The 25,868-nt window shown below is 46.9% G+C and overlaps 1 protein-coding gene across 3 annotated transcripts in view; it reads left to right on the forward strand.

Annotated features, from left to right (window-relative positions):
- Window positions 1-25,868, forward strand: part of DTX4 (deltex E3 ubiquitin ligase 4) — a 35,084-nt gene that overhangs the window by 3,842 nt on the left and 5,374 nt on the right. For all 3 annotated transcript variants that reach the window (XM_070487844.1, XM_014831758.3, XM_070487843.1), the window contains exons 2-8: window positions 5,224-5,944; window positions 13,287-13,348; window positions 13,696-13,857; window positions 15,955-16,016; window positions 16,892-17,044; window positions 20,317-20,478; window positions 25,045-25,134. In XM_070487844.1, the coding sequence (XP_070343945.1) occupies window positions 5,331-5,944; window positions 13,287-13,348; window positions 13,696-13,857; window positions 15,955-16,016; window positions 16,892-17,044; window positions 20,317-20,478; window positions 25,045-25,134 (1,305 nt within the window). In that variant the 5' untranslated portion in view covers window positions 5,224-5,330. The remainder of the gene's footprint in view (window positions 1-5,223; window positions 5,945-13,286; window positions 13,349-13,695; window positions 13,858-15,954; window positions 16,017-16,891; window positions 17,045-20,316; window positions 20,479-25,044; window positions 25,135-25,868) is intronic.

Genomic DNA, 25,868 nt, shown 5'->3' on the forward strand with positions numbered 1-25,868 from the left:
GCATTCTATGCAGGTCTCCTCTGGGCATTTTAAGATAGAGAATCTGGAAGCAGGAAGAAGATGGGACTTTGGCTGCTTCCAAGAGCTTTGGTTGGGTCCTCTCCACCTATGGTCCTTTACCTTGAGTGTGGGCTGAACTTTTTCTGTTGTAGGGCAGTGACTGGAGCGCTTTACTTCAGCATCACTATGTCTTCCAAGGCACCTGATCACTGCCATCTCCAGGACTCCCGCAGCGGGATGGGGGACGACCTGGGCTAGGAGTGGGCAAACATGACTCAGGCTCTCATCCCAGACTCACTGGCTTACTGTGTGACCTTAAGCAAGTCTCTTAACTGCTCAGATCTCATTTACCTCTGTAGAAAGAAAAGCAGCCTTAAGATTCCTTCTGCCTCCTTTCCTCCCATCCTGCAGATCAACAGGCGAATGGGTTTGGCCCCTGCACCAGTGATGATGGTGTGAGGAAAGGTTCTTTTTAGCTCCGAGTTTTCTGTGCAACTTTTGCTTCTTTTGTGTCTTTAATGAAGTGAGAAAGGTCAGACAGAGAGAGATTAAAGGGTTTGACAGATGCTGATTTTTAGGCACCCCCTGCCATACTCTGCCCTGTGTGAGCACGGGAGTGGAGGAGGCAGCCGTCATGATGATCACCGTATGGGGCATGCGCCAAGCACATGGCAGACGTTATCTTGTTTAATTCTCACAGTAATCTTATGAAGGAACAAGTGTTCCTATTTTATAGGACAGGAAACAAGTTGAAAGAGATGAAGTTGTGCAAAGGTTTACAGTTAGTCAATGGCCGAGCTGGAATTCGAATTCAAGTGACCCGTGCTCTACTCCTTGATTCAGTGAACACTCATGGAGCACCTGCTTCCTGCAGGCACTGTTCCAGGCATGTGGGATATAGCAATAGCAAAACATCGAAGTCTTTGCCCTCATGGAACATTCTAGTGGGAGTGAGGGGTGCTGGTAAAGGAGGCCTGGGTTATCTTGGGCACAGTGTGTGCTCCAACACAGGATTGCATAGGTGCAGGTGAAATGCCCTAGAGACCTCGAGGGGTCATACCTGGAAGGCGTTGTCTCCCATTTCCCAGGAGCCGAAGCATCTTGAGTGCTTTGGGATGCAGTGTCTGAGTTGCTAGAAAAAACTGATTTTCTTTTTCTTCCTCATTAGTCTGTGAACATCCTTTATCCCTATGCCATTAGACGCCTTTTCCTTGGGTCACTGCATGTTAGGACCAAATGGATTTCCTCAGATCATCTAGTTTATGGTCTGATTATAGAAAGGCCCAGGACTAGCCCATTCCAGATAGAGGGGTCTCTGAAAATAATCAGAGAATGAAATCCCGCCATCTCTCTTGTCCCCAAACATTGGTTCTGAGGTCTGCCTACTGTCTCTAACTAACCCTCTTGGGCTGAACTGAACTCAGCATCTTTCCCTCCAAAAACCAGCTCTTCCTCTTGATACCCCTCTGCCTATTAAGGCACTACCACTTTACCACTTGTCCATGGCCAAAGCCTTGCGATTCTTTGACTCATTCTGTCATTCTTATTTGGGTACCCCTTACGTACGGGCATGTTGACCGTGTGGCCCAGCAGTTGAAACGTTAGTGTGTATCATGAATGCTCAGTAGTTGTTCACATACAGATTCCCAAGCCCAGTCCCTGGAGATGCTGACCCTTAGGTCTAGAGGGCATTGCTGATCCATCTGCAGGAGATTCTGAAGCAGGTGATTCTGGAACCTCTCTTGCAAAGCATTCAGTTATTCATGGTCAAGTCCTGCTCATTTCCTCTCTGTGTGGTCCCTCCAGTCTGTTGCCTTTTTTGCTTTTCACTGCCAACACCCTCCTTACTTCTCACTTGGAACTAATGAACAGAGCAGCTCTGGTCTTGTCACTTCTCTGTGTCACAAACCTCACTGGCTCCTCATTGCTTACAAATAAAACCCATCACAACCTAGTATTCTAGACCATCTATGCCCTGGCTCTCACATACCTTTCCAGGATTATCTTCTTCTATGCCTTATATTTTCCTCTACTTCTGCCAAACAGATGTCGCTTTTATCCTCATGCATTACCTTAGAGTTCTTTGACACTCCCCCCCCCCCAACTATTCAGACAGTCTGTTCTACTGAAATGCCCTTCCTTGCCATTTTTGCCTGTTGAAATTCTCCTATCATTCAGGTCCTATGCTGTTTGTCATCCATTTCATGAAATGTTCTCCAAATCATCATTACTTCATTTATATCTTTATAGTTGATATTTATTGAGCCCCTATGACATGCCAGGCACAGGGGATACAGCCATGAGCAAACACCCGGCTGCCCACTTTTGTGGGATTGGGAGTCCAGTGAGGGAGACAGACATTCATCAAATTAATCACACAAATAAATGTGTTACTGCACATCAAGATAAGTGCTATAAAAAAACAAGAATGGGAATTTGACCTGGTCAGGGCATCCTAGAGAGGTTTCCTTAAGGAAATGAGCTGAAATATGAAGGGTGAGCAGCAAGAGGATGCCAGAGTGTTTTGAAAGAGGGACCAGCATTGTGAACAGGCCTAGAATCAAAGGAGCATGGTAATGGGGAAAGACTGAAGGAGGCCAGTGGCAGAAATATGGGCAGAGTGCATTAGGGTATGAAGGGGCCACAGAGGTTGGTGGGTGGAAGGGATTTTGGTTTTGACCTAACGGGGAGTCGTGGAAGGGATTTAAGCACATGGGGATGTGGTCAGATTTTCTGCCAACATGCATTTTGTTGGCACCCTTCCTGTGCTTCTTGTGGCATATTATGCCTCGTAAAGAGTCATTCACACAGTTGTCTTGTTTTACACTGTAAGCTACTCAAGGAGAGTGTGAATCTTTGTTTTCCTCATAGCAGCTAGTGGGTACTCAGCAATATGTGATGCGTGATTAAATTTATCACAGCATGTTTATGGAGCCCTCATCACTGCCAGACACTGCATTAGGGTCTGGAGTGCAAAGAACTGTACAGTGGCATCTCTGCCTCCACTGAAGGCACCGATACGAAGTGCCGAGACACTGGTACACATCAGGCACAAGCAGATATGCATCTCAGACTTCCTAAGGGAGGGGCCTGGACTAGGAGAACATTTTAAGATATGGATGGCAAATGGCATGGGACTTGAATTATCATTCAAGGAGATGGCAACAGTACAAATGTCAAAGAAGGGCATTTCAGTAGAAGGGACCGGCAAATAGTAGGGGACTTGGACAGAGAACCCTGAGGGAACGCACGAGGATAAAAGAGGCATCTGGTCCTCAGGAGTGGAGGAAGATACAGGCATAGAGGAAGGTAAGCCTGGAAACGTATGTGAGAGCCAGGGCATAGCTCCCAGACGTTCTGGGGGACCTCTCAGGCATCTCTGGGATTGATGACTGTCATAAAAGATGTCTTTTAAGCACATTCTCTCTTCCTCCTCCTCGTTCTTTCTTTCTCTCTCTGCCTCTCACACATTGCATCCCCTGAACTAGACTTTCCTCATGACTTTTCCATCCTGCTTAGACATATAACTGAAAATAGATTACAAGGATAATCACCACATTTGATGAGCCCTGTCGTGTTATTTTTGTGCCATATGTTCATTCCTTCATTTCACCCTCAAGTCCACCCTTTGAAGTAGCTATGGTCACCGAAACAGATGAGGACACTGAGGCTTCATCAAACAGCTGGAAGGGACTGAACCTCTGCTGTTGGACCCAAAGCCTGTGCTTTTTGTTCCCAGCAAGTGGGCTACTCAGGAAGGAAATGGAGGCCAACCGGGGAACTGTGGCCCACCCCCCTTCTTCCTCCTCCTCTGTCCTCCCATCCTGCTACCCCCATGTCGCCCAGCAGAACTCCTGGTTCTGAATAGGGGATTGTGCTGCTTCTGCCTCCAGCCTCTGAATGTTGATGTTTTGGGTCATTAAGGGGCCTGGAGATGGGGTGTGGGGTGGGGGGTAGGTTATGACCCTTGGCAAAGGCCTGAATAGCCATTGTTCCTTTTCTTCCCCCCTTGAATGGGATTCTGTCCCCAGTCCTGGTGTCTCCCTTTGGTTGGAGGAGGGGGTGGGTCAGAGGCCGGCAAAGGGGAACCTTTTCCCACCACTTTGATGGATAGGACTTAAGCTGACAGATGCGGAGGTTCTAGCATCCTCGGAGCTTTCCCCGGCCTCTGCACCCTGCCTCATGAGCCAGGCACCTTCAGCCTTGACGTTGATACCCATGAAAGAAGCCCTGGTTGGGGATGGGTCTGAATTCAGATTTGGGGTGGGTAGGTGAGAAAGAAGCAACAGTTACAGGCTTAGTTTTCTCTTCCAGTCCTGCAGGTTCATTTCTGCTGTTTTATTCCTCTGGCCTCTTCCTTGCCCCTCAGTGAGACTATAAAACTTGAGAGGCTCCTATCTCTAGGAGGGTTTGAGTTTCTTGCAAGAAAGACGTTAGATAAATATAAAAGAATTCGTGTGACCATCATTATCAGTGTTGATATAAGATTTAATGCTGCGAAATATGAGCATGGGAAATATTCATGGGAAATCTCAACCTGATTTTCCGTTTTTTTACCACACCCATAAAGGTACACAGAGCCAGCTCAATCGCCTCCACCTCTGGGCAGCCTCCCTGGATGGGAGCAGTCTTCCTCTGTCCTTTAAGCTTCTGTGACTCTGTGTTCTTTTCCCCCATAGCCCTCAGGGCAGGGGCATTTAGAGGGATAGGGGAGAAGGGATATGATATTTATGAGCACCCAGTAAGTGTCAAGGGCTTTATATGCCTTAGGACAAATTACAGGGCTCACAAGAAATCCGCGACCTGGCATGTACAAATACATGTTTGTTGGATGAATAAGTGAGTCACATTTAATTTTCACAAAAACTCTGTGAAGGAGTTATTAGCCTATCTATTGGGGGGAAAAAAGGAGGCTGAGGTGTTCTATATTAGTAAATGAACAAACTTGGCTGCAGACCAAGCGCCAGACTCCAAACCGGGAGGTACTCTTTCTGGTACACAGCACTACCTCCAGATCCTTCCCCTTGTAATTCATCCGCTTCTACCCTTGTGTGACCGTATACTCCTAATAGGCAGGAATGAGTCGCTTTCAAAGCTGATACCTCAATAACAGCCTAGTGCCTGGCACACAGTAGGTCTCTTTTGATGTTCTGCCTAGTAATGAAACACAATTCAGTTTCATTTTTGCTGACCCTGACCCTCTCCTCTGTCTCTCTCCGGCAGGGACCCTCCGGCCAGTTCGCCGCAATTACTACGACCCGACTTCGGCCCCCGCGAAGGGCGTGGTATGGGAGTGGGAGAATGACAATGGTTCCTGGACGCCGTACGACATGGAGGTGGGCATCACCATCCAGCACGCCTATGAGAAGCAGCATCCCTGGATCGACCTCACTTCCATTGGCTTTAGTTACATCATTGACTTCAGCACCATGGGCCAGATCAACCGACAGACCCAGCGCCAACGCCGTGTCCGTCGACGTCTTGATCTCATCTACCCCATGGTCACTGGTGCCTTGCCTAAGGCCCAGTCCTGGCCAGTCAGCCCTGTGTCGGCTGCCTCACCCCCTGCCCCACCCTGCTCCTGCCCACAGTGCGTCCTGGTGATGAGTGTCAAGGCGGCCGTGGTCAACGGGAGCACTGGGCCCCTACAGGCCCCAACAGCCCGCAAGAACATGCCTCCTTCTGGGGTCAAGCTGCCCCCACCAGCAGGCCCTGGGGGCAAGCCACTGGACAGCACAGGCACCATTCGAGGCCCGGTGAAGACTGCCCCATCGCAGGCGATTCGGCGACAAGCCTCTAGCACGCTGGCAGGGGCGACTGCAGGTTCTCCTGCCAGCCCCCCAGGAGCCAATGGCAAGAACGGAAGGGTGGCCCTGGCCACCTTAAATCGTACTAATCTGCAGCGACTGGCTATCGCTCAGTCCCGGGTGCTGATCGCCTCTGGGTAGGTGTTTCCCTGGCAGCCACTGAGCATTTACTCCCCACTGGCATAGGACATGACTGATCTTCTGGGTCAGAGAGAAGGAGGGGCTGCCAAGACCTCAGCTGCTCATCATCTTGTCCTGACCCTCTGGCTGCAGGTGGAAGGCAGCAATGCTGGATAAGGCGGGGTTTGGCATTTGGGGTCCGACAGATCTGGATTCTAGTTTTGAGACTATGCCTCTAACTAGCCATGTGATTTGGGGCCGATCCCTAACATTCTAGAGTCCTAACTTCCTCCTCTGTAAATGCTGGCAATAATACTCATGTTAGTGTTCCTGTGAGGCTTAGAGAAGATTATGCATACTATATATTATATTATAACAGGCAGCATTAATTGAGGTCACACCATGTTCTAGTTTTGGTCTTTATCACCTCATTTAATCCTTACAGCTACTCTGTGAAGGAGGCATTTTCATCCTGTTTTACATTTGAAGAGGACAGAGTTTCACTTGCTCAAGGGCATGTAGCTAGATGTCGGCTGAGACTGGCATCCAAACTTTAGGAGGTCAGAGTCCAGACTCCGTCTGACTCTGCTCTGCTGCTTCCCTGTGGAGCATGAACCACGGTGCGTGGCATGCAGTCGGTGCCAAATGAGAGTTAATCCCTTTCCTATGGTCTCTCTGGAAGCGGAAGGGTGACTCCAGATTGGAATAACAGGCCATATTTAGTAAGTACTTACTATGTGCTGGGTGCTTTGTGTGCATTGTCTCAGTTATTTCTTTGACAACCTGGTGGTGTTGCAGGTTCTGTTGTTATTGCTTTTTATGATCTTCTTGGTCTTCTTGATCATAAAATAGGAGAGGCCCAGGTCTATGTGGTGCCCACAGCCTTTGCCTGCCAGCCCCTGATTTCTTGTGAGATTGGCCTTTCGCACCTGTCCAATCTTCCCTTTCCCCAGGTTGGGATGGGTTAGGTTGGACATCTGAGTGTGAAATTCAGGCTGCCCCGAGGAGCTCACAGATGTCAGTGCTGGGAGGAGAGAGGGTGGAGGGTATACTGCAGGTGAGAAGCCTGGCCTTTACTCCTGCCTCTGCCACTTGGGTAAGCCATGGGATCTTTGCAAGGTCCAGTTTCCTCGTGTGCGAAATGAAGATTGTCACATCTGCCTCACTTACCTGTTGATGCAAGTAAACCGTAATCAGTCTATAAATCAAAATTGGGGTGAGTTTATTATGAGTCAGATCTGAGGCCTAGCCCGGGGCCTTTCTTCCCTAAGAAAGGAAGGGCACCAAAGAAGTGGGGTATACAGAGTGGTTATATACCATCTTGGAACAAAGAGCAGACATCACATATGATAAGAATGTCCCTTTTACAATTGTCACGAGATGCTTAGCTGGCACAGAGGTCGGTGGTCAGCAGGTCAGTGGTCACAAGGTGAGCACAGCAGGTCAGTAATTAATCCTTAGTTCCAGGAACAGATGCTTATCCTTAAAGAAATGCCAATATGGGGGGGCTACATCCCTGTCTTTAGAGGCAGCATTCTTGTCTTTGGAACATAGTAAATATTTAAAGCAGGTGTATATTGCATGCTCAACAGGCCACATCAAGTCCCTTTGGAAAAACAAGGTCGGGAAGAATTAGTTTTACACCAAATGGCTTCCTCATATACTCCAATAGGTACTATTGCTTTTCATTTATTTATCATACCCCATGGAGCCATTGTGAAAATCTCCACTAAGAGAGTTCACCCCTTAACAGTTTACCTGATGCACTCTCCTGCGGTTGTCAGCATTATACCATTCCCTTATGCCATGATGCAAGTGTCAGGCATGGGCACTTGGAATTAACTCCCCAAGGAGAGCCACACAACTCACGTGTTACAGAGTAGGGACTGGAACCCAGGTTTTTTTTTTTTTCCCTTCTTCTCCCCAAAGCCCCCTGGTGCATAGTTGTCTATTTTAGTTGTGAGTGCCTCCAGTTGTGCTATATGTGATTCTGCCTCAGTATAGCCTGAGGAGTGGTGCCATGTCCAAGCCCAGGATCCGGACCGGCGAAACCCCGGGCCACCAAAGCAGAACGCGCAAACTTAACCACTCAGCCGCAAGCTCGGCCCCCTAGAACCCAGGGTTTAGTCTCCTCGTCCACTGCTCTTTTGGCTAAAACCCAGCTCCTCATTTTATGTGAAGGCAATTTTTAAATGGTCTGATGCTGGTCAGATGCACAGGATTTTCATATGACTTCCTTTGAGCTGGCAGAATTATTTGGGAGAGGGAATATGTATGTAAACAGTGCTGCTGCTTGTTTTCTCCACGCCATCAGACATCAGCATCCTGGGGGCCCCTAACAGCTCCAGGGTGATTGCTGGTGTGGCAGAGGCAGGCTGCTTGGTGGATAAGAACACAGCCTTCAGACCCTGACTGCCTGGGCTCAAACCCAACCTCCTTGCTGTGTAACGTGGGGCAAGTTTTTTATCCTCCGTCTTCAGTTTGCTCATCTGTAAGATGGGGACAGTAATAGTACCTTCCTTATAGGGTTTGTCATGAGGATTAAATGAAATAGTGTATAGATTTAGCACAATGCTTGGCACTTAATAAGAGTCCAGCATTAGCTGTTATTATTATTATTATCAGCAGGTATCTATTGAATATGCACTGTGTGTGTAGTTGTTGAAGTCGAAGCTGAGCAGAGTCCAACACCCCACCTCATTTCTGGCGCCCTTGACAAATGCCAAGTGACCCCATGCCATAATTGAGAGAAAGGAAACCCAGATCGCTTTAAATCTCAATGAGGGAGTCGGCAGCTCTTTATCTCCCTGCTTTATTCCCTCTGCCAATAGAATTGGAGCAAGAGAATAGGGTGGAGGTGGAGGTCCTGGCAGCGCAGTTTCAAAAGGGCTATGGAAACAAGTTGTTTTTTTCTCAGCTCTGTTTTCCTGACAAGGGAGGCCCCTCCCCACCCCTCTATCTTCCAGCCCTTTCCTTTTCACCTCTTACCACTTCCCTTACCCCCACTACCATCTTCTCCTCCAGCCTTTCTTGGCCATTTAATTAGCGTGTTTATTCCCTTTGTCTGCTATTGCTATCGACCTTCTGTCGTGGAATGGCCCCTTCCCCCTCCTCTCTCAGCCCATGACCTCTTCAAGCAACTTTCCCACGGAAAAAAGGAAGACCAGGGAGGGCGGGAGAGGTGGGATGGAGAGAAGGGTTTGTGGGGAACAAAAGATCCTGTGAATTATTCAGAGACACAAGCAGGGGGTTTCTAAAGAGAAGAGAGAAGGGGCTGTGCTGTGGAGGGTGGGAGTCCTGGGTTGGCTCCTAACTCCAAGAAAAACACTGCTGCTCACCATGGTATCTGTGACGCTATTCTCCAGCCATCGACACCCCTCCCCTGCCACCTTGTCACCTCTTCTCGTTTCTTAGTTTTCTATTTTAGGAACAGAAATTAAAACATGCACTCTCCATAACTGGGAGCAGCCCAATAGAATGGGGGCAGAGGGGTGCCTTCTGATTGACCAACAAGTGGTACAGTCAGACAGCTTTGGCAGAATGGAGTTGGGATCCTGAAGGATGTGAGAAACATGTCTACCATCAGGTTGCTGATTTCTAGAAGGAGGGCTCAGGCGTATTTAGCTGGGGCCTCAACAGGGTGTGATGGGTGTGGACTGAATGGGCCTTTCTCCATGTTTTTCATTTTAACCAGTAACAGTGGGGGAGGGGTGATCAGGTGTTGGCAACTCAACAGTCCTGAAGACTGCTGCGCACCCCACTTTATACTTGATGTCCTCAAGAACCTGAGAAAACTGGAATATTAAAGCAGGAAAAGACTTTAGCGAAGCCCAACTTCCTCTTTACCACGGGGAAACAAAAATGTAAACAGTCTCCCAAATTTGCATAGGGTTTGGTTATTTACAAAGTGTTTGACGTAGATCCTAAATCCTCACAAGGACGCCATGGAATAGAGATTTAGGATGCCCTGCTAACAGCTGTGGTAACTCAGATGCAGTCAATGAAGTGTGGAGAAGCCCTGTGGCTCTCGCAGAGGCACAAAGTCAGTGCCCAGCTGCGCTAGGACGCAAATGTCTGATCCCTGTGCTGGTCTCCTTCCGTCATACCCTTCTGTATTTCATAAGCAAAAATCCCCTGCTTCCCCAAACCTTGCTACCCCTGCCCAGAGCCTAGTGACAAGCCCTTCTGCCATGTTGTCCCTTTCCTGGCATGGCAGGGACACCCACCTCTCCCACAGTGTTCATGGTGAGTGCAGTCCAGGCCCCACGTGCAGACCCTCCCTCTCTTCAGACCTTGCCCCCACCTCCAGTCCTAGGGCTGCCTGGGGTGTGTGCTCTGGGAATTGGCCTATTTCCTGGTTAACCAGATTGGGTGTGGAAACCTGCCAGTCCTGTTTGTGGGAACAAAGGAGGCTTTTGTCACCCAGATCGCAGCTACTTATCAGTTGGAGTGGGGGCCTTGGAGATGGTGAGGGGGAAAGGCAGGTGTGGGCTGGGCAGTGCGCTGCCCCCTTGTGGGGAGCCAGGGAACAGGCACAGGAGGATGGGTCTTCACTCCCAGCTTCTCCAGGTGCAGTTCCGTGAGGAGGAGAATGAGCCGTGGGTGGGGGACCCATGGCTTACCTTCCACTGTGTCCTTAGATACTGGGGTGGGAAATCGTCAAGAGGTCTCCATGGCACCTTCTAACCCCAGACCCGCACGAGTTTACAGATCAGGAAATTGAGGGTTAGATAAGTTAAGGATGTTGTGAGGAGTTATTGGGAGGATGGGGACTCCAACCTTATTTTCCTCACTCAGCGTCCACCACACCATGCCTGGCCTGGTGGCGCAGGTCGGCTCAGGGTCCAGAATTGAGCCCGTTCCTCTTTTCTTGGCCAATTTTCCCTTGTTTTGAATTACCCTCCCCCCATCGGGGTTTGATTTATCCTGGGGACAGTTTCTGAGTAAAAGCAGCCTTTGGTGGCCTGTTGAGATGCAAACATTCCCACATCTGTTATTTCACATCCTTCTCACAACTCTGGTGCACGTGTCATTGACCCTGGGAAGGGACAGAGGTGCGGGAAGACTCAGCACAGCCAGGAAAACCCATCTTTGTGGGCATGTGGGGACAGACTGACCCAGTGCTCAGCCTTGAGGTCTCATTCCAGCTCTCCCTTCTCTTAGTTGTGGGCTTATTCCTTACACTCTCTGAGCATCATGCTGTCTGTGCAGTGTGGGGTGTTCTAAGAATTACATAGATGCAAGAGCACAGCCTAGTGAGTAGCTAAAAAATGGGCTCTGGAGCTAGATTTCCTGGGTTCAAATCCTGAGCTGTGTGATCTTCGTCAGATTGGCTTAACCTCTCTGTGCCTTAACTTCCCTGCCTATTGAAGTGGGGTTAATAATACTAAGACCTCCTGCACAGGCTGTTGGAAGGGTTAGATGGATTTATATATTGTGAGCAGTTATAACTGTGGCTGGCACAAGGTGCGCTCTATGTGTGTTATCAATTATAATGCGTGGATGAAGGGCCGTTGCTCATTGCTCTGTCCCCAGCATCCAGGAGAGCGTCCAACACAGAGCAGGGCTCACTATCAATGGACAGATAAACAAATAATAAACTAAATAACCAAATAAACATGCTCTTTTGCTCTCCTCCTGTTTTCTCAGCACCACCTTACCCCCATAGCAGGACTACTGGCTTCTCAGGCGGTCTGGCTCCTCGAGTCATCTGTAACCCAGTCCATTGGCCTCTCTAAACCCACTTCCCCACTCCAAGCCCAGCTGTGGAAGCCTGGGTGGCAGGGGGATGGCGCAAGACCCAGCCCCACATGTCCCGTATTTTTCTAGTTGGCGCCGTGGGAGGCCTGCTCTCTCCTAGGCAGCTGTGCCGTCTCCTCTCCAGCTTGGCTTGAGTTGCAGGGGAGAAGGACAGAAAGAGGAGGAGGCCTTGCCTGATATTTATATTTCTCAGGGAAAGGAGAAGCAACAGCTGTTAGAGCAATGGTTTCCAAATGTTGGACTGGGATTGGCTACATCTGCATTCTCCCAGTAGGAGCTTGTAAAAATGCAGATTCTTGTGCCCACAGGTGGAGATTCTGATTCAAGTCTGGAGCTCTGTCTTTTTTTTTTTTTTAAGCTTTTATTTTTTTCCTTTTTCTTCCCAAAGCCCCCCAGTACATAGTTGTATATTCTTCGTTGTGGGTCCTTCTAGTTGTGGTATGTGGGACGCTGCCTCAGCGTGGTTTGATGAGCAGTGCCATGTCTGCACCCAGGATTCGAACTGACGAAACACTGGGCCGCCTGCAGCGGAGCGAGCGAACTTAACCACTCCGCCACGGGGCCAGCCCCTGGAGCTCTGTCTTTTTAAAAGCTTCTTAGTTGGATTTCAGGTACACCCAGGTTTGGGCTCGCTTATTTATTTATTTTTTGGTGAGGAAGATTGGCCTTGAGCTAACTTCCATTGCCAATCCTTCTCTATATGCTTGAGGAAGATTGTTGCTGAGCTGATATCTGTGGCAATTTTCCTCTATTTTTTTTGTACGTGGGCTGCTGCCATGGCAGGCCTGATGAGGAGTGCATAGGTCCATGCCCAGGATCCCGGCCCATGGACCCCAGGCCACCGAAGCGGAACATGCAAACTGAACCACTATGACACTGGGTTGGCCCCTTGCTTCTTTATTTTTTCATTCCTCAACAAATATTCATTGAATGCCTACTAGTGCCAGGTTCTGAATGAAACAGACAAAGATATTTGTTCTTGTAGAGCTTAGATTCTAGAAGGGAGGGTAATAAGCGCAACTTATTTTAAAAGGTATAAGTTCCATGGGAAAAAAAAAAATAGAGTAGGGTAAGGGCTTGGGAGTCCCAGGGTGAGATGAGGGGTGGGCAGCAGGAGTGAATAAGATGGTCTCAGGAGTCTCACTGAAGGGGTAAGATTTGAGCCAAGACTGAAGAAGTTCTAGGAGGGAGCTAAGTAGATGTCTGGTGGAAGAGCATTTCAGGCAGAGGGAAGAGCATATGCAAAGACTCTGAGGCAGGAGCATGGCTGGCATGAAGGAGGAACAGCTAGAGCAGAGTGAAAAGGTGAGTAATGTGAGAGGGATAGGGGGTTTGGGGTATGCTGGTATTTTGACTCTGAATGGACTGAGGGGCCATTCTGAATTTTGAGGTTCCGAGTGGAGGAGTGACATGGTCTGAGTTAGTTTTTGAAGGTATCCACTCTGGCTGCAGTGCTAAGAACTTACTGCATCTTTAGTAAGGATAAGTAATTTCTGTAAGAAAAGGGAACTCCTCAGTGAGTGAAGTTTGGGGTCCCAGCACTGGCCCATTTAGTCCCATTTGTCAAAGCCATAATGTATCTGCTCTTTCCTTCCACAGGGTCCCCACCGTCCCAGTGAAGAACCTCAATGGGTCCAGTCCTGTCAATCCTGCTTTGGCAGGTAAGAGAAACCCTGAGCTTGTCCTGCTTAAGATTGCAAAACGAAAGCAATAAAATAGCTAGTGACCATTTATAAAAGAGAGAGAATTTGGGTATTAATTAAAACAACGGGGCGTTTTAGGAGTTGGGTGGGAAGGGCAGGAAGAGTTTGGGGAGAATTCATTGCTAAAAGCATATCATGCTGCTGAAGATGCATGAATGAATACAAGTAGAGGGTAAGTGGAGAATTCATGAGTTACGGGAACTCTTCTGGAAGGGGAGAGAGATGGTTAATGGGGAGGGAGGGATTTAGAGGGTGTTGGGGACCTAACTCCCCAGTCCTCCCTCACTCATGCCTTGCCCTTCCAGGAATCACTGGGATCCTCATGAGTGCAGCCGGGTTGCCTGTGTGCCTCACCAGGCCACCAAAGCTGGTCCTCCACCCACCTCCCGTCAGCAAGAGTGAAATAAAATCCATCCCAGGTGTTTCCAACACGAGTCGCAAGACCACCAAAAAACAAGCCAAGAAAGGTATCAGCCTCCTTGTCTTAAGGAGTCCTAGGGGGGTGGCTGGCCTGGTGGTGTAGTGGTTAAGTTCATGTGCTCCGCTTCGGCGGCCCAGGGTTTGCAAGTTCGGATCCTGGGCTTGGACCTACACACCACTCGTCAAGCCATGCTGTGGCAGCATCCCACATAGAAGAACTAGAAGGACTTACAACTAGGATATACAGCTATGTACTGCAGCTTTGGGGAGGGGAAAAAAAAAAGATGAAGATTAGCAATAGATGTTGGCTCAGGGCCAATCTTCCTCACCAAAAAAAAGAAGGGGGTGGACTTCTGGGGGGTCAAAGACCTGCCTCCCAGCCCTGGCTCTGCCTCTGCCACTGAGGGTCTGTGCCTTAATTTCTGCATCTGCTAAGTGAGCATAACTAGTACCCCCTCTGATGATTATACCAGAGTGGATTGTGTATAGATCAGATGGAGACCCTTTGAGAAATGTAAAAGTGTGGTGTACAGATATAGAGACATAAAAATATAAAGTGTGACACCAATAAAATGTGTCAGAAAGATTACGTTGGCATTGGAGCCAAAACAGGTGGATTGAAGTCCCAACTTTGTCGGTTGCAAATCGTATGATCATGAAGAGTCTCTATTTTCTCGTCTTTACAATGGAGTAAAAATGCTCACAACCATTGTCCAGTGGGTGTGCCCTGGAAGGCATCCATGACACTTGCGAAGTAGCCACTGTCTTGTGTCCCTCTTGAGCCTCCAGATGCTCTGGCCATTTGAACCCTCCTTCAGGAGTTCCTTCCTACCTGCCCGCAATCCCACAGCTAAGGGGTCAATACATACCTGAGCCTATCCTGGCACCCTTTGCTGCCTCAGCTCTGTAGCTGCTCTTTCTCTTTGCTGGTTAAATGTATTGACCATCACCCCTAAGTCTCCACCTTGCAAAGTTGTTGTGATGTTTCAGTGGAATCATATGTATGTTGCTCTTAGCCCAGGGCCTGGCAAGCAATAGGCTCTCAATTAACAGAAGCTTAATTCTTACAGGAGAAGCAGGGCAGTGGGAAGGAAGGGCCGGCATCCCAGCTTTTGGCTGTTACATGATCTACTTCCTCAAACACTTGTCCTACTTTTCCAGTCTATTAAAATTTCTCCACTTAAATGAACTCAATTGCCTTGCTCATAGTCTCACGGGGAATGACAGGATTTTGCACTTTCCCACTCTTCCTGTTATTATAATAGCACATATTGGAGCCTTAACTGGCAAAGTGCTAAAAGGCTGCATGTCCATTAGATCATTTAATTGTAAATGCAACCCTTTAAGTAGGTGCTATTGCTTTGCCCCATTTTATAGGTGAGCAAATGGCAGTTTAGAGAAGTTAAGAGAATTGGCCAAGGAGACACTGACCCTTTTTTCCTTCGCTGCCTTCTTGTGTGGCCGTATCATCCCATCCCCTGCGTTTAGGCTGGGCTGCCTCCTATGGCTCCAGTCCCCGAAGAAATTCCAGAATCATTGCACCTGACAGGATGCTTTCCAGAGCATCCCCTTTTCCCTGCTGCTGGCCCACATCTGCTGGCAGTGACCACACCCTCAACTTCAAGCCAAGGAAGAGTATCCTGAGACTATAGTCATTGCTTCCTGGTCTCCCATAAAAATAATATCACTCTGACGCCATGTTATAGATCAAGAGAGTGCTTAGCACATGTAAAATGATATGATAAGCCTACCTAATATTTTTAAATGTGTAACAGTTTACCTCTGTAAACTCTGTAAACACTCTTGCTTTCATTTCTGTTGTCTCATCGCATTGTTTGGGCAGGTCCAGGCTCTTCCATCTCTGTTAAAAAGTGGGTTTGTTGAAAATAGGCAAGGAGATGTCAGGGAAGTGACTGAAGGAGGTAAAGGCAGGTGTCAACACCTCCCACCTCCTCAGACCACCTCTTTCCCTCTTCTATCCTGAGTTCCCTTTCAAATTCTTATGTACAATTTCAGAATGAATGCCTCCCCTTTCCTGCTCTGAGCCTGGCTAATAACTCCCCTCTCTGACATGCCTGGCTTGACAAAGCTGTTTGATCCCTTATCTCTGCCTTGCTGGCCCGCTGATCATCCTGTCTCCACAGGTAAAACCCCAGAAGAAGTGTTGAAGAAGTATCTGCAGAAAGTCCGGCACCCGCCAGACGAGGTGAGTGCGGGGAAGCAGGGCAGGGCTCAGCTTCTCCACCACCCACCAGCATTTCCTCTGCCAGAGTTTTCTGAAGGATGTGGGGGGAGCTGCTTCTAAGCCCTGACTGGACAGAGCTGATCAGAGCAGACACCCAGGCCCCGGGTTCGTGGTCCCCAGCCGCAGCTTAACCTCTCCCACCACCCCATTCAGCAAAGTGCTGATTGATTCTCAACTACCTGAACATGACAGTCTGAATTTAAGAAATACAGGATGATAAGCTATGGGAACTGACTTTAAAATGGGCTTGATGTAGAACAGTGGCTCCCAACCAGAGAGGGGATGCTACTGGCATCCAGTGGGTAGAGGCCAGAGATGCTCCTTAACACCCTAAAATATCCAGGACAGACCTTGCAGGAAAGGATTATCCTGCCTCAAATGTCACTAGTGCCAAGGTTGAGAAATCCTGTTGTTGATCTGTTTAAAATGCACACCCTCCAGTACACTCAAAATATAATACCTTTACAAAAGTTCATCTTAAATAAAGCTTGACAGTGGGTCTATCAGCAAGCATTTATTTCCTCGAAAGCCTTTGGAGGACACCAACAAAGGCAGTACATTGTCACTGCTCTCAAGATTATCTTGTTGGCTGGCCCATGTTCACCTGTACCACCACTAGGAATTATTTCAGAAATTTCTCTCTTGCGTAAAGCAAGACAAAACTATAGTTAGAGTCCCAAAGGCACATATACCCTGGTTTGTGGGCTTTCTAGAAGAGGAGCAGTAACGGCTCACCTGACCTCTGAGATCTTGTGGGAACCACTGTGGAGATGCCCTGGCCTCCTAGGCTGGGTGAGAGCTGACGACCTCTCTGCTCTGTCCCTTCCCATCCCCAGGACTGCACCATCTGTATGGAGCGCCTCACAGCCCCATCAGGCTACAAGGGCCCACAGCCAACAGTCAAGCCTGATCTGGTGGGAAAGCTGTCGAGATGCGGCCACATCTATCACATCTACTGCCTGGTTGCCATGTACAACAATGGCAACAAGGTTAGTGCCAGTCTTTGGGACTGCTGCTACCTCCCGTGCTAAGCCCTGGAGGAGCAAGAGCGTGGAGCCCCTATTAGGGTGGCACCCGGGTGATTTGGGGAGTCCCACAGCAACAGGAATGATGATCTTGGCAGTTCTCAGCAGGAGCAGTCCTTCACAATATTGTAATGTTGGAAATACCTGTCTTTACCTTCCCTGTGGGCTATGCTACCCAACTCGCCCCAGTCCCTACCCTGGGTGTGGTGGTCTGAGAGAGAGAATCCTGTCCCTGAGGGTTCTGAAGGGAGTGACCCATGATAATGGGCCCATGTTCAGTGTTCATTCATACTAGCATAGAAGGATTTTCCAATCACCCTTCCTTCTCTAGGGCTAGTGATTTTCAGTTATAATTCATTTTCTTTGAACAATTTCTTTTATTTATTTATTTATTTATTTTTCTGGGAGAGATTTGTGCTGAGCTAATATCTGTTGCCAATCTCCTTTTTCTTTTTTGTTTTTCCCTCCCCAAAGCCCCAGTATGTAGATGTATATTCTAGTTGTAAGTCCTTCTAGTTCTTCTATGCGAGTCACCGCCACAGCATGGCTACTGGCAGACGAGTGGTGTGGTTCCGTCCCCAGGAACTGAGCCCCGGCTGCCAAAGTGGAGCATGGCAAACTTTAACCACTAGGCCATCAGGGCTGACTCTGGACAATTTCAAAACACCCTTGATTGCCCCTTCAAAGCATTAGAGACTGTTGCCAGAGCATACCTGGTAGTCCCTTAGCATCCCACTTTTGGAGGAAGAAAGGCTGCTTGTGATGCTCATCTTGTCCATTAATCACAGTGGAGTGGAATTCCCCAATTAGAGCTGGTTTCCAGGAATCCGGGAGTGTCCTCAGATGATAACTCTCTCCTTACAATGTCTGAGCCTTTTTTAAGTCATTGGCTTTTCTCCTGTTCTTTCCTGTGCCTGGAATAGTCTTCACTCCTCATCTCCATGAATTCGAATCCTACTTGTTTCTTCAGGCCCAGCTTGGACTGCATCAGAGTCTGAGATTTCCCTGATATCCACCAACTTCTTACTTACTCAAAAGAACATCTGGCTTTTGGGGGCTGCTTTTGGGGGCTGCTCTGTACTTCTCTTGCTGTGGGAAAGAGGAGAGGCAGGCTTGAACCCTGGCTTATTAGCCAAATGACCTTGCGCAAGATTTTCAACTACTCTGAGGTTTCACTTTCCATCTGGAAAATGGAGATAAAGCAATATCTAATTTATAGGGTTTTATTACTATTATTACTCAAGTTGATATTTGAATTATGTATTTTCTTCTTTGTATTATGGCTATAATCTTTTTCTTTGTCTTTATGTAGTCCTCTGATTGAAGTTGGCAAAGTGCTTGGGATCTTTCTCAGTGTCTCAGAGAGTGCAAACTCAGTCGTTGATGGACGATGCATGTCTGGATCCCCTGCCCACTTCACTGACCCTAAACTAAAAGGTTTCTTTGGGACTTTGCATTTTACGAAGTTATTTTGAGTTTAAAGGGGTTTCTTAGCACATTCATTACCTTTTTGATGACTGTATTTAAGGAGAATCTAGTACCTCCTTGCATTTATTTCCATCGTGCTTCAAAAATGTTTCTCAATTCACTATCCTTTATTCTCCTTCGCATTAATACTTTGAAGCATGCATTTTTTATTTTCTTTACACAGAAGATGGGAGAGAGGGCCCCACAGAGAAACAGAGTGATTCACCCAAGGTCATGAAGCAAGTTAAGGCCAGAACAGAGAGTGGGACCTGGGTTTCTTGACCCAAAGCCTTGGGTTCTCGTCCTTTCATCACTTGGAGTAGCCTCTGTTTTCCTGAGTACAAGCTATTCCTTTAAATGTGTAGAGCTTGAATTGAAATGTCCTGAAATAACTCCACAGAGGATCCCAGCCCTCCGGAGGAGATGGGTGTCCTGGACAGCTTTGGTCCCAGCTGTGCGACAGCGCTTTTTATACACTTTGCTCCCTGCCCACGCATGCCTTCCTTGTCCTCATCTGCTTTCTTTTTGTGAACCTGGAATATGATTTACTGTCCAGGCTGTCCTCCAGGCTCTCCTCCCACCCATCCAGGTGGCACTTCACCAGGCCCTGCTGTGAAACCATGACTCCTTACATCACTGCATCCAGAGTCCCCTGCAGTCCCCTAACAGAGCCACTGAGGTACAGTGCAAAGCCTGTGGGATTTACACAGACCCACTGGAGTCCCAGCCCTAACTAGTGGCAAGTCCTTTAATTTTGCTCTGCCTCAATTCCCTCCTCTGTAAAAGGGAATAATTTTTAAGGCTAATAATAATAAGGCTAATATTTCTTCTCAGCTGATGTCAGAAAGTGAGGTCTAAGCAAGATAAGAGATGTAAATTGTTGCAAGGTTTAAAATCCTATAACTAATGCCATCATTCCCTCCTCTAGTTATTTATGCACACCTCATCCTTCACCCTTCTCAACCAATTCATAACTATTCTTTAAGGACCGTCTTCTGAAAATCATCTTCATTTACTCCAGCACATGGTGCCCAATTTCTCTTTGTCGCAGTGGTTTCCAAAACTGTCTGAACATTAGTCTCCCCACGGAAATCATAAAACTACTAATAGCATTTAGATACTCCACATGCTAAACCCTTCTTATGGATTATCTCATTGAATCCTCTGAACAGCTCAGTGAGATAGGTACTCTTATTTTCCTTGTTCTATAAGGAAACCAAGCCTTAGAGAGGTTAATTAATTTGTCCATGGTCACAGAGCGGGTAGATGACAGAGCTGGGAATCAAATCCAGGCAGTTTGTCTTCAGAGTTCACGCTCTTCACCACCACACTCCATAGCCTCCCAACTCTGCCTCACTGGGCCTGGTGTGAGTCTAGGTATCTTTAGATTTCCCAAGCTTAGGAGGTGATTCTGATGTGCTGCTCTCTAGTGCTTGCTGTCGGTTCCACTCCTTCGGTACTTAGCAGTTAAATGATGATTCCCTATGAGTGCTCCCTGCCCTCTTGAGCTGGTCTCCTTCTCAAGAACAGGATCTCTCTCACCTGCCCCTTAGCATGGATCCTGGGGCTTTTTGTGGACTTTACCTCCCGTTACTTTGGAGAAAGCAGAAATGGCTTCGGTAGCTAGGCAGGGAGGTTGGGAAGTTTAGTACTCATTTTGGTGCATTTTGACACCCTGGCCCTTTATCTGTGGTACGTTTGGGGGTTGGGTGGGGAGGTCATTACCAAAACTGTTTCCCAATCTGGTTCTTTTGGCTTTGTCTTCCCAGGATGGGAGTTTGCAGTGTCCAACCTGCAAGACCATTTATGGGGTGAAGACAGGTACCCAGCCTCCGGGGAAGATGGAATACCATCTCATCCCCCACTCTTTGCCTGGCCATCCGGACTGCAAAACCATCCGAATCATCTACAGCATCCCCCCTGGAATTCAGGTGAGCTCATCCTCAGCCATTGACTTTTATTGTTTTATGTTTAAATGTTTGCAGATAAATGTTTGTCTTACTCCATTCCGGTTGCTATAGCAAAATACCATAGACTGGGTGGCTTTTGAACAAAAGAAATTCATTTCTCACAGTTCCGGACGCTAGGAAGCCAAGGTCAAGGTTCAGGGTCTGGTGAGAGCCCTCTTCTTGGTTCATAGACCATCTTCTCGCTGTGTCCTCACATGGTGGAAGGGGTGAAGGAGCTTTCTGGGGTATCTTTTGTAAGGACACTAATCCCATTCATGATGGCTTCACCCTCTCAACGTAACTACCTACCAAAGGCCCTACCCCCTAATACCATCACGTTGGGGGTTAGATTTCAACATATTAATTTTGGGAGGACACAAACTTTCACTCTATAGCATTCCACTCCTGGCTTCCCAAAATTCATGTTCTTCTTGCATGCAAAATACATTCATTCCATTTCAACAGTCCCAAAAGTCTTAACTCATTCTAGCATCAACTTTAAAGTCTAAGTCCAAAGTCTTGTCTAAATATTAACTGAATCAGGTATGGGTGAGGCTCAAGGTACGATTCATCCTGAGGCAAATTCCCCTCCAGCTGTGAACTTGTGAAACCAAACAAGTTATGTGGTGGAGCCTCACCAGACGATAAGTCTGTTGGCACCTTAATGTTGGACTTCCCAGCCTCTAGAACTGTGAGGAATGAATTTCTGTTGTTTCAAAGCCACTCAGTTTGTGGCGTTTTGTTATGGCAGCCCGTGCTGACTATGATGATGTTATGAAAAGTTTCCTTCCCAATCTAATACCCCGTCTCACAACTTCCCCACTCTCCACCATTGTTCTTGCTTCCTTATGTATCCTTCCAGATTCTTTGTGCATTTGCAATGAAGATTGCATCCACTCCTCCCATTTTTACACAAATGATGACATATTAGACATATTGTTCTGCACCTTGCATTTTTCAATTAACAATATAGTCTATAGATCTTTCCATGTCAGTATAAAGAGTGTTTCCTCATTCTTTCTTAGCTCTGCAGAATAATCCATTGTATAAATGTACCATAATTTATATTCAGCAGTCTCCATTTGATGAGCATATGGATTGTTTTCAATTTTTTGCTACAACAAATAATACTGTAATGAATAAGCTTGTATGCATATGAGTATACCAGTAGAATAATTTTCTAGAAGCAGAATTTCTTTGTCAAATGATATTTGCATTTGTAATTTGATAGTTAGTCCTTGGATCTGATTTTTGTGGGCACTTGTTTCCTCTTCTGATTCTTTGAAAGACAATTCTAAGGAACAGACTGAGCAATTTTCCTGATAGTAAATACAAATGTGCCCCTTCCTTTACATGTTGAAGCTTTTTCTAAATGTTCTAGTGTGCTTACTGGATTCATTTATTTAACAAATATTTATTAGTTCACCCTTATTTTCTCGCTCTTCCTTGCCTTCTTCCATTTTCTCTTTTATTTAACAAAGATTTGGGGGTGAATTATGAGCCAGGTGTGTTCTAAGTGCTGAAGAAACAATGGTGAGCAAAACCTTGCCCTTCTTGAAGTCCCCATTCTAGTAGGATGAGGAAGATGATAAAGTAAACAAATGAAAAAACAAGATATTTCCAAAGAGTGCTAAGTGATGTGGAAGAAATAAAACAGGGAGATGTGAAAGCCTGCAGAAGAATTAAATTAAAAACCATGATTCTTCTTCAGAGGACTAACCATCCAGTCAGGGAAAAATAAATATACATCACTAAGCTATAGAGCAAAAAATGATATGCGCCACCGGTAAAAGCTGTGGGAGGCAGTATGGACAAAGGCAACACAAGGCCTTCAAAGTCTGACAGAACTGGGTTCCAATTCCTGGCTGCTTCCTTATCAGCTGAGGACTTTGGACGGTCACTTGACCTTTCTGAGCTTGGTTTCTTTATCTGTACAGCCAGAAACCTAATATGCAGGGGTTTTGTAAAGATGGAGATAATGTTTGTATGTGCATATTGTGGCACCGGACACAGTACTAAGGTGCTCAATACCTAGTTTGAGTACCCTTCTTGTCAGGATAATGAGGACAGCTTATGTCTGTCCACTGGGAGGGTTGGAGGAGAACTTCTGCTGTGGGGCACTCACTATTAGGGCCTTGGAAGACATGAAGAAATGGAGGAGAGCGTTTTTAGTTGGAGGATGTAGCAGAGTTGTAGAGGAGAGAAAGTGGGGGTGTTGAAAGCACTTAAGGAAGAGTTTTAAGAGGTCGAAGACTTGTGAAAGTGGAGGAGAAGAGGAGGGAGCGTGAAGGATGTAGAAGAGTAGGCAGTGAAGACAGATTGTGGCCAGGCCACAGAAGGTCTTGAACACCAGGGTGAGGGCTGTGGATTTTGCTTGTCAGGCTGTGGGGAGTCCCTGGAGGTTGTTGGGCATGTGATTAGTCGTGTGATTGAGATTAGGCTTTAGAAAGTCAGTCTGGCGAAAGAGTGAGTGAGGGATGACCTGACAGACCAATTAGGAGACCACTGTAATAGTTCAGGCTCCAGCAATGGGGCCTGAATAGGGAGGGGCCAGGGGCAAGGGAGAGCAAGATATGGTTGGATGCGGGGGCAGGCGAGACTCCTGGAATGATTCTAGGCAGCTAGTTGGGGTAATAGGGACATGAATGAAAATTTGGGAGTCAGGAGAAACAGCTGATGGCCTTGGTGGGAGGTAGAACAGACTGAAGTAGGCAGAGGTCAGGATGGGGCAACCATTTTGGAGGATGCTCTTTTTCCCAGCCTCCAGGACTGAAGAACAGAGAGCCTGAAGGGTATAGAGGTGCCTGCAGGCTGCCCCTGGAACTGCCACAGCTCCTCCAGGAAAACTCAAGCTTATATCAAGGCAAATGCATCTCTCCACTGTCATTACAGCCACTCTGTAGACCCAACCCGGAAAGTCAATATCTGCCCTCTCAGTGCCATGCCCATCACTAGAGACTCCAGGGACCAAGAGCTTTGGCTTCCTGGAGGAGTTGAGACCTTTAAGCTCTGCCTTCACTGCAGAGAACTGTTTCTTGGGGGAGAAGCTCAGCTGGGCAGAGTCGTGACTGCTCAGTTTAGCAACATGCTGGGAGCACACAGCCTTGCTGGGTCACTGCCAGGCAGGCATCTGAGTTGGCCACACAGCTGGCACTCTCAGGCAGGAGAGGAGAAGGTAGAGCTGTGGTTGGAATTGGCCCTTCAGTCCGGCAGCCTGGCTTAGAAACAGCCGTGGCCATGAGAATGTGGTCAATGTGGAGTGATTTCATATGAATATAAAATTCAGAATGTCACGTCCTGCATCACCAGGAAGACATTACATTGTTGCCTCTTTCAGCTCACAGTCATCTTTCCCTTCTCTGTAACCCCACTGCACTTATCATAGTGCTCAATTTGCCAAGTTATAGATGATCTTGAACCATGCTATTAAAAAAATTATCACAGAATTTTAAAGTCATTTTGGAACCATTGTCCATAATAAGAGAAAGTGAAAAATCTGTTTTCTTACAGTTTTGTTATTCATTCATTCACTCATGCGCTCATTCATTATTTAGCCAGGATATATTTTCTGATCATCTCTATGAGAGCTTGTGCCAGGAGCTGCATGGAATTATCAATATTAAATTGGTTTCATCCAGAAGAGAATTTAAAACAGAGTTCCACAGACCTTAAGGGAGTCAGGGATGCTCAGAAGTTATAGACAAATATTTGTGCATGTGTGGGAAATACGTGTATTGGTGGGAGAAAATCCCCCACTTTTCATGAACTTCTCAAAGGGGCCTGTGGACCCTTTCTGGACTCTGATTAGAAAGCCTGGTTTCTGGCTAAATTCTGCTTTAGTTTCTTTCTGAGACTGCTTTTTAGTAGGAGTATTGGGTGATGACAGTTGAAATGTTGTTAGAAGATTTTTAGTCTCAAATATCCAGATCTATATTATTAAACAAGAAAACAAGTAAAAACACTCGAGGACAACAGAGAAAATTCACAAGAATTATTCAGAAAATTCTGATTGCATGGCTCCTAGCTCAGAGGCACTTTTGTTATTCTGAGTAGGGTAGAGGTAAAAAGGCCAGAGTATGCCTCAGGAAGGCTGGATTAAGTTTTGACAAAGCAATTAACCTTATGAAAGTCATCTAACCTCTTGGGCTGTAATTTTCTTCTTTTGTAAAACAAAAGAACCAGAATAGATGATGATGATGAAAAACATTTACTGAGCTCTTTCTATGCACCAGGCTTCATGCTCACTTAACATTTACAGTAGTCCCACAAGGTAAGAATTCACATCCTACCTATTTAGCTTAGGGAACCAATGCCCCAAGAGTGGCTCCAGCTAATACAGCTGGGAGGCAGCAGGTCTGGTTTAAACCCAGGTCTTAGGACTCCAAAGCGCATGTGTTAAATGACTACTCCCGCTGCTGTTCCGGTCTGTTCTCTGTCTATACTCTTGGGCCGTTATTATTGTCATTATTTGAATTAGTCACAGCCTACACCCCCTTCCTTAGAAATATTTTGAAAAATGTCCTTCACTTTCTTTCTTTCTGCTTTTAGGGGCCAGAACACCCGAATCCTGGGAAGAGTTTCAGCGCCCGTGGCTTCCCACGACACTGTTACCTTCCGGACAGCGAGAAAGGGAGAAAAGTAAGGGCTGGGGGGGCGCGGTGTTCAGGGTAGAGCTGGGGAACTTACTTCTGTGTTAGGGCGCCGAGTTGTGCTTCCTGCGGTGCACAGGCTAAAGAGAACTGGGTCTCTTTTAACTCTGGATGTACATGGTAACAAGGTCATATTTGAGTCAACTGTAGGTAAGAGTGGATCTAGGACTCTTTTTGCAGGGTGGTGGAAGTCAGAGCATTTGGTTTTTTCCTGTCCTGGATATTACTGGCAATAATTCACATATTTTAGGACCCTTTCTCTAGGGCTTTGCTGCTTAACAGCTGGTCCTGGGAGCAGCACCAGTGGCAACACCTAGAAGCTTGATAGAAATGCAGAACCTAAGAAACAACTTCATTTTAATAAGATCCCAGGTGATCTGACAGCACATTAAAGCTTGAGAAGCATTATTCTGGTGCAGCAATCTCAATTTGTGGGAGACTATTTTCTTTTTATGTACTTTCTATTCTTTGACTTTTCCCAAAAGGGCAGAGGGAAAAACCTTTGGGTTTCTGGATTCCTAGTGATGCATGGTCAGGTGTAGTGGTTTAATGAATTCTAAACTTAGAATAAAAATTTCTTATTCATTTTTCTATGGATAAGGCCAGAAAATCATTGGGTTTTCAAAACCTTCTCTGTTCTCAAAAGAGATAAGAACCATTGATCTAAGTGGATATTGTATCCTTTCTTGTGGGAGTGCTGGGGAAAATGTTGGACAAGAGGTA

This window comes from Equus asinus, chromosome 17 (genome assembly GCF_041296235.1).
Source record: "Equus asinus isolate D_3611 breed Donkey chromosome 17, EquAss-T2T_v2, whole genome shotgun sequence".
In the NCBI taxonomy this organism is placed as follows: Eukaryota; Metazoa; Chordata; class Mammalia; order Perissodactyla; family Equidae; genus Equus; species Equus asinus.